The sequence below is a fragment of the Pleurodeles waltl genome, chromosome 9 (genome assembly GCF_031143425.1).
Source record: "Pleurodeles waltl isolate 20211129_DDA chromosome 9, aPleWal1.hap1.20221129, whole genome shotgun sequence".
Classification (NCBI taxonomy): Eukaryota; Metazoa; Chordata; class Amphibia; order Caudata; family Salamandridae; genus Pleurodeles; species Pleurodeles waltl.
In genome coordinates, this window is record NC_090448.1 from 338083245 (window position 1) to 338092205 (window position 8961).

At 41.8% G+C, this 8961-nt stretch overlaps 1 protein-coding gene across 2 annotated transcripts in view; it reads right to left on the bottom strand.

Moving 5' to 3' along the window:
* Positions 1-6488, bottom strand: part of LOC138259269 (zinc finger protein 577-like) — a 166172-nt gene extending 159684 nt beyond the window's left edge. For both annotated transcript variants that reach the window (XM_069206882.1, XM_069206881.1), the window contains exon 1: positions 6285-6488. In XM_069206882.1, the coding sequence (XP_069062983.1) occupies positions 6285-6308 (24 nt within the window). In that variant the 5' untranslated portion in view covers positions 6309-6488. The remainder of the gene's footprint in view (positions 1-6284) is intronic.
* Between the last annotated feature and the right edge of the window lie 2473 nt (positions 6489-8961).

Here is an 8961-nt window from a genome sequence, read left to right on the forward strand (position 1 = left end):
TAAAGCCAGCAAACAGAAAGCAAGCAAATTTGAGTTACAAACTACAAAGCTAATGGTATGCAATGGGGGGGGGGGTAGGGAAAAGGGAGGGGTGAATGCATCCCGAGATAAGCTTTTCCAAATGTCCCTAAGATGCTGGTAGGTTACGACCACTTAAAAAAAAAAAATATATATATATATATATATATATATATATATATATATATATATATATATATACACACACACACACAACACACTACGGGAGAGTACATACACCACAGACTTCACCAGCACTACCATGTCTGTTGTGTTCTTAACAGGAAAAAAATATCCATTCAACTGTAATCTTAAAAATACAGTATTGTTATCGAAGATAGGAAAGAATCCTAAAAGATTAAAACAGCACGTAATAGGCAATAGTAATCTTAGTCCTTTCAGAGAGCTGATAAATTTGGTTTCAGAAATGGTAGGTCCTCAGTTTTCCAACACCTTAAATAAAGAAAATATAAAATTATCATTCCCCAGTATTAAGAAGAATTGTTCTACCCTAAGTAAAACAGAAAATTCCATAGCAAATTAAGACTCTATAAAAAGACAGAAAAAGTCTTATGCCATCTGAATCATCCAGCTGCAGTTCCAATGGTCAACGATAAAGATGCCCCTTGTGTATTTGGACATATCAAGAACAGGGGAAAAACTAAGAAACTTTGACCACTAAATCAGTCATGTATTTGTTTCTTCATCGGCCAAATACTTGTGCTGAAACATAGGTCTCTTGCTGCTCTAAAACTGGTGGGTTTTATAAACTGGATAGCATGAATGAAAATAACAAAATTATACCTCCTCACCAATTCTTGCGAAACATTTGACCATGAAAGCTCAAGAGGACCTACCTTTGCTAGGAATAACCATGTTATCTCAGAAACATTGTAATTGGCAAACTGGACTCACCTGCATAATGAAGAGTAAAGCCTTTTCACACCAACTCCCTTGTATTTTTCCACATGTGCTCCTTTCTGTAAACAGCCTGTAAACCTTGTTCTTATCTTTTCACATTTGCCGTGCATCTAAAGACACAGGTCAAATGTCAGCCTCTGTATTCCAAGAGAGCCTCTATATTCCAAGAGAGCTTTTACTTTTCTTTCTCGGACTTCAAAGTAGAGGATTTATATGACGATGTGGATGAATACTGGTGGCGTGAAAGATTTTTTTCTAGCACACAAAAACATTTAAATAAACTGTACAAGTATTTCAGAATATATCAGAATTATGAATTCACAAATGAAGCACATTTTTGTTAGTTCTGAAGTGTGTTGCAATTACTTTAATATGATCAAGACATATAAATACACTAGATAAAGCCATTTCCACACGTTGTTTGTGTGCTGTATAGTTTTGTTAGTAAAACTATATGTCTGCAAATGTAACAGTTATTCCAATTGAAAACGTGTTGTCTGTAATGGCAGCGTGCAACCACACCATGCAAACGCCACTCTACACTACGCCACTATATCTACACCACACCACTCCACTGCACTCAACTCTGTACCACTCCACTTTACACTCTGTGCAAATGTACTCTACTCCACTCCACCCCACGGCACTCCACACCACTATTTTTGGCCAGTCCAATCTGCTCTGCCTAACTCCGCTCTACACTACTCTGCAGCACTGCACTCTACACCACTACACTGTATGCCTATGCAGTTTACTCTGTAACACTCAACTCTATGCCCTTGCACTCTACTCAAGTACACTGTCATGGGTCATAATCGCATTTATGGTGTGGGAGGCTTGCTTTAATGAAGTGGTGTGATGAGGCAACACTAATATATCTAGAGATGGTGGCAATGTGTTCCAACAACTTTCGGAGCAGTCAGAATCATGGATGCATGAAAAATTCACGGCACACAAGTGGGTAAGCACATTTGCGAAAGGAGTGAAGTACTGCACTTTGGCCAAGTAAAAAACAAAATATGGAGCGTGGGGTATATAGGAAACACTTAAAATCGCAGAGATTCTTCAATCACTGCCTGCAGTAATCTAGAAGGACGCTGTACAGTTTTGATCCTAGGACGAGCTGGTTGTCAGGGTGTTTGAGAAGCGGATTAAAGTAACAGGTTGTGAAAAAAGATCATGTGACGCCCGGGATGTATTTGCTGCATGTATCTAGAACACACTATGTTACACAGTACAGATCCTCTGAAGCCCGCAGTGCTAAGTAGGACACAGGGAAGTAAAGAGGCCTCAGACCCAAGTTCCAAATATAAACCCAAAACCAACCCAAAACATGAGAAGTCCAGGCGAGAAGGCTGGGAGCAGCAACAACAGACAGGGGAGGGAAGTAACACGAACGAAGTGCAGAGAAGGAAGGACTGAGGGAGGGGCAGGAGGGTGACCATAGACATACACTCTTGGAGAGTCAGGGTTGAGGAATTTAATAAAATATCTACTTGTCCATGGGACAGGTTGCCTCTTAAATCTATTTGTCCCGTAAAAAATCTACTTGTCCCTTTGGTGCCATGTAGTGCAGAGACAAATTATGGCAGTAATCTCATTATGTAAGAACTCTGATAATAGTCTCTCTGATTATGCCAGGGCTGCTACTATAGTAAATTTCAATCGCTACTACAGCAATTTCCTCATTTTGCCACCTTTCCCAGATCTACATACTGAGACTGAAGGAAGCAGTAAGCAATAGTTCCAGGGCTGGAATGCTTTTGAGATTGCAAACCTACTAATGGGCATGTTTTAAGGATTTTCACCAGCTCTTCTCTAATCTTTGTCAGGAATAAGGCTGTGCGCGGTCCAGCACGTCATGCGCGGCGCTTGTCATCCCCGCTTGCTCCAGAGGTGGTCATCAGCATCGCCTGCCCTGCGGTAAAGCTCATGTAGCTGCAGGGTCAGGGCATTGGTGTACAAGATGCACTTATCAATGCCATCTTATGAATGGACTACAACTCCCAAGTTTTTAGAGGCAGCGGCCATCTTGGAGTGTGGCAGGCCTATAAAGCCCAGCCACACCCAGGCACATTGCTCACTATTTTGATCAAAGCGCTTCAGACCACACAAGTAAAGCGCCCTTGGCACGACAATCAAATCGCTTCCGGCCACACGAGGAAGTCACCCTTGGCACGACAATCAAAAGCGCTTCAGGCCACATGAGTAAAGCATCCTTGGCACGACGACCAAAGCGCTTCAGACAAAACGAGTGAAGCGCCCCTTGACAGAACGAGCAAAGCGTTTCAGGCAAAACAAGTAGAAGCGCCCCTGGCATAATGAGTAAAGAGCTTCATGCATGACGATCAAAGCGCTTCAAGTTCAATTAGTAAAACTTTTCGGGCCTCAGTCGCAAATGTGAAAGTGCTTGAGAAAAGCAAGCTGTAGTTTCATGTTTTTGGAAAGTACAATATGAGAGATACATATTTAAATCGTTGTGCATTTCTAGGCTGCGATCAAACGTTTATGGTATGAAAGCATAATTGTTACATGGTTAATATTCAGAGTATGATCATAGTCCAAAGCTCTTGCCATCTTTAGGTACAGAGATTGCAGTTCGTTCTTGTTCCATGATTCAAAGAAGGGGCTACGACCAGTTCTCAAAGGGTCTCAATCCGATATCACGGAGACGCCTTTGTTCCAGAGTCTATTGGTGAGTTTATACTGTTATGAAATAGTATATGCATATTTGTCCAAACCACTTTCTTTTAATATCTCTCTCCCTGCAGTACCCTACCCTAATTCCCTTCCCCCCGTCTGGCTTCATCAATACTCTGCGCTCTGATAGCTTTCTGAGTTGGTGACGCCGGGAGGTGGGCCTTTTGGTCAGCAACATGCAGATCCAGAGGAAAGGGCACTGTGAAAATCTTTTCCCATAATAAAAATGACTCCTGACAATGGCAGAAGTAGAAGTTCTTACAGGGCTGGGAAAAAAGTGGTTGAGGGAAAGTGAACTTGTAAACGCTTAATAGTTTTCACAAGCCAATCTACACATGCATATTTGCACATGCTAAATTACAGCTCACAAATATTTTATAGGAGTACGATTTCCTGGTCTACTTTGGTGAGTTCTTGCGAATTCAGGAAATCCACTAATACAAAGACTTATACCATTGCTGCACTTTTGTGACTTTCTTTAAGAATTGTGTCCCTAATTAGGTCTGGCGTTAACAAAGACATTTTGTTTTTATTAAACTTCTATTTTTCTCTCGTTATTGGCTAGCTTTACTGTGAGTGATCACATTCTGCTCTTCCATACTGGCACACAAAGTAGTTTTGTTCAGTGCCAGGAACTAATGTGGCAATCAGTGGTGTAACAAAACAGAAGGGAGCCCCCTGAAAAGAATATGGAGGGACCCCTTGTCCAGACTCACTCAGGGCAGGTGATGTGCTGAAGTGGCCCTTGTTACACCACTGGTGGCAAAGTGTGCTTTTGAGATCAAAAATGTTTTTTTTTTTGCCAGTGTTTGTTACAATGATGAGGGCCTGACAGCCCCCACAACAATACCATGTTACAAAAGCCATGTCAAAACAAGACAAGCATTGACGAAACCAAAAGTCTCACAAGAAATGTCGCATCAGTTGGCTTAGTCAGTGCTTGTTTATTTTCTTGCTTCCCATAATCTTGTTGAAAATGGTTACACTTATTTTATTTTTTGGAAATACTAGCATGCACCAACACATTTTACTAAATGATGCTTCAAAGAAATGGCACCTAAAATTTCATAGTAATGAGCCATTTTTTCCTACTTGCATTTTTTGGAGAACATTTTATTTTAAAACACAAAGAATCATCACTCTTGCTTACAAGTTTCTGCAAACATTTGCATCTAATCAGAGAGCATAATGGGAGCATTATACGTAGCCTCATATTGATAAACTTTTCAAACGTGTCCATACTTTTTTTTTTTACTGGGACTACTGTCAGTTGTGCAGTGTAACCTTAAAACATTTATTTACAGCGTTCACCCCAATATAGCTTTTCATTAATGAACTGTATGTACAAGTTCAAACAGCATTAACATATAGACACACATATTACCTCAACTGCAGACAGTTTCCCTCAGTGTAAACTAGCAGCCAAAGGTTTGTGCTGCAGGGGGTTGGGCCTACTTGTTCCAAGGACATAGAAAAACGTGAAGACCTGTTGCCCTTGACCCCAAACAATATGTGTTGGGCAACTGCATCCCTGCTCAGAGTGGTAAAATAAAAGAACGAGCAGGAGAAACAAATAAAAGGTGAAACAAACAACAGCGGGAGGTGATAGGAAGCAGTGGAAAGATGGAACAGAGCCACTCGTATGGAGTGGGGCATTAAAATACAAAAAATAGCACCTCAGAAGTGAGCGGCTGGAAGAACACTGGCTGCCAGCCACTGATGGAAACAGTACTAGGTCCAAGTCGCAAGGTACAGCTGACACAGAGAAACAAAGAGAAGAAGTGCAGACCGATGATGTCAGAAGCTGCTTATGACCAATAAGAAGCACGGCAAGGAGAGTGACGGGGGAAGCCTACCAATGATAAATAATGGGAAGGCTGTGGGCAGGCAATGAGCCCCTTTTTAATATTTTGTTTTAATACAAAAGGCTAATTTTGACAGCGCACATGTTGGGAACTACTGGCACTCCACTCTACAACACTCTACTCCACTGTTCTCCATTCCACTCTACAACACTCCGTCACTCTCCTCTCGCCATTAACATTTAGCTTACTCCACTATTCGCCATTGCACTCTACAACTCGCCACATAATTTTCCTCTAAGCCATTAGCCTTTAGCCATGATGAACAGGAGATACGCTGGTGTACAATATGGCTAAAACATTCTGGCAAAGCCAATAGCTCTTGCATAGGTGAGACCTGTTGGCTTTGCCAATGCTTGTTATTTTCAGTTGGTAACTCTAGAAAGTGAAGGTCCGCTCAAAACTCTTGCCCTGAAGTGCTAAACGCGAGATTACAAATGTTAGTCGTTTAAAGTCCTCACTAAGTGAAGCAACTGCTGCAGCTGTTGGTGTCCAACCGCGAGTCCGCAGCCATGAAGCAGCAGCGCAGGCTTCCCTCTGTTAAAGGTGGATAAAACGAGCACAGTGAAGTAGGCATTTACAACACCCAGTGCCGACGCGTCAAGAGATAAGTCGGTGTTTGGTGGGCACTATATAAATGAATAACAGTTTCATTAGGAATTAACATCTCAGGAAAGAATTCCCCATTACCAACCCCGCCCCCTACCAGAAAACCAGTTGAATGGAAAGAGTTCAAGTAAATCCGACCATCAATACTCTGTTACTGCACAAGATGTGGCTCACCTCATCTGAATGCTGTAGGGACATCTCTCCCCTGGAGTCCGAGGCAATGATGAGAACAGGAAAATGTTCGGGTTCCCCTACAAAACACACACAGCGTCCTCACGGTGAAACAATGTGCGGTGTATCGTTCAATCGCGCATGCGCTGAGCAGTAGTTACCGATTAGCAGCACATGCGCAGAAACGGCGACTGTACGAAGCTTGCACCTTTGGAAGACGCAGGAATGGATGACTGACAACGCGCGCTTCTTATCTGTGCAGGGGGCTCATTCAGGAAAAAAACACATTACATTGTTCGTTTGTTTTTTGTTTTTACTAAATTTACGAATTTTAACTACAATGCACGATTGTGTCTTTTGTGGAACTAAGGTTGCCACCTTTCTTAGGCAAACACACCGGCTATCTGTTCAGGTATTAAGAATCAGCAGAGGCCAGTATTTTAAATGAAGTGTTCTGTAGTCATTTTTTTTTAAGATGGCCTTTCTTACTTTTTTAAATTTAAATTATCAGTCAGGGTTTGTAAGGGCAGCAACAGAACACATTCCAAACAGATTTCTTAGAGTATTTATTGTTTAAGGCAGTGCTTTAGATTGGCCGGTACTGAGTACAGGCACTTTTTTATTTTGAGAGGGAGAGTACCTGCACTTCTCAGGAAAAACGTAATACTTTCAATTAGAGAGTACCGGCAAATCTCAGAAACAAGCAGATACTCTGGTACAGAGTACCTGCACTTCTATTTTTCCATTTCAAGCACTGGTTTAAGATATGCACTGATAAAGGGGAAAATACAGGGAGTGCAGAATTATTAGGCAAGTTGTATTTTTGAGGATTAATTTTATTATTGAACAACAACCATGTTCTCAATGAACCCAAAAAACTCATTAATATCAAAGCTGAATATTTTTGGAAGTAGTTTTTAGTTTGTTTTTAGTTTTAGCTATGTTAGGGGGATATCTGTGTGTGCAGGTGACTATTACTGTGCATAATTATTAGGCAACTTAACAAAAAACAAATATATACCCATTTCAATTATTTATTATTACCAGTGAAACCAATATAACATCTCAACATTCACAAATATACATGTCTGACATTCAAAAACAAAACAAAAACAAATCAGTGACCAATATAGCCACCTTTCTTTGCAAGGACACTCAAAAGCCTGCCATCCATGGATTCTGTCAGTGTTTTGATCTGTTCACCATCAACATTGCGTGCAGCAGCAACCACAGCCTCCCAGACACTGTTCAGAGAGGTGTACTGTTTTCCCTCCTTGTAAATCTCACATTTGATGATGGACCACAGGTTCTCAATGGGGTTCAGATCAGGTGAACAAGGAGGCCATGTCATTAGATTTCCTTCTTTTATACCCTTTCCTGCCAGCCACGCTGTGGAGTACTTGGACGCGTGTGATGGAGCATTGTCCTGCATGAAAATCATGTTTTTCTTGAAGGATGCAGACTTCTTCCTGTACCACTGCTTGAAGAAGGTGTCTACCAGGAACTGGCAGTAGGACTGGGAGTTGAGCTTGACTCCATCCTCAACCCGAAAAGGCCCCACAAGCTCATCTTTGATGATACCAGCCCAAACCAGTACTCCACCTCCACCTTGCTGGCGTCTGAGTCGGACTGGAGCTCTCTGCCCTTTACCAATCCAGCCACGGGCCCATCCATCTGGCCCATCAAGACTCACTCTCATTTCATCAGTCCATAAAACCTTAGAAAATCAGTCTTGAGATATTTCTTGGCCCAGTCTTGACGTTTCAGCTTGTGTGTCTTGTTCAGTGGTGGTCGTCTTTCAGCCTTTCTTACCTTGGCCATGTCTCTGAGTATTGCACACCTTGTGCTTTTGGGCACTCCAGTGATGTTGCAGCTCTGAAATATGGCCAAACTGGTGGCAAGTGGCATTGTGGCAGCTGCACGCTTGACTTTTCTCAGTTCATGGGCAGTTATTTTGCGCCTTGGTTTTTCCACACGCTTCTTGCGACCCTGTTGACTATTTTGAATGAAACGCTTGATTGTTCGATGATCACGCTTCAGAAGCTTTGCAATTTTAAGAGTGCTGCATCCCTCTGCAAGATATCTCACTATTTTTGACTTTTCTGAGCCTGTCAAGTCCTTCTTTTGACCCATTTTGCCAAAGGAAAGGAAGTTGCCTAATAATTATGCACACCTGATATAGGGTGGTGATGTCATTAGACCACACCCCTTCTCATTACAGAGATGCACATCACCTAATATGCTTAATTGGTAGTAGGCTTTCGAGCCTATACAGCTTGGAGTAAGACAACATGCATAAAGAGGATGATGTGGTCAAAATACTCATTTGCCTAATAATTCTGCACTCCCTGTACCTGTTTAGGAGATTTTTCAACTTTTTGTACTGGCAGGATATTAAAATACCTGCACAAAACTGGCCAGGTGGCAAAGCTACATGGAACAAATAACTGGATCAGTGTTTCAACCACAGGCTGTGATGAAACTGGAAAAAATACACAAGAAGCCCATACATTATCGATCAAAGTGTGGCAATGGAAAGGAGGTGGTGTCCTGGAGGCGGAGTCATGAAAAGCAAAGTCTAGCAGCTCATTTATACATAGATTTTTCAAAACATTCTGCTGCAAGGAAATTGGAAACAAGGACAAATGTGACCATAAATCTGCTCTGGTTTACTGGCCAC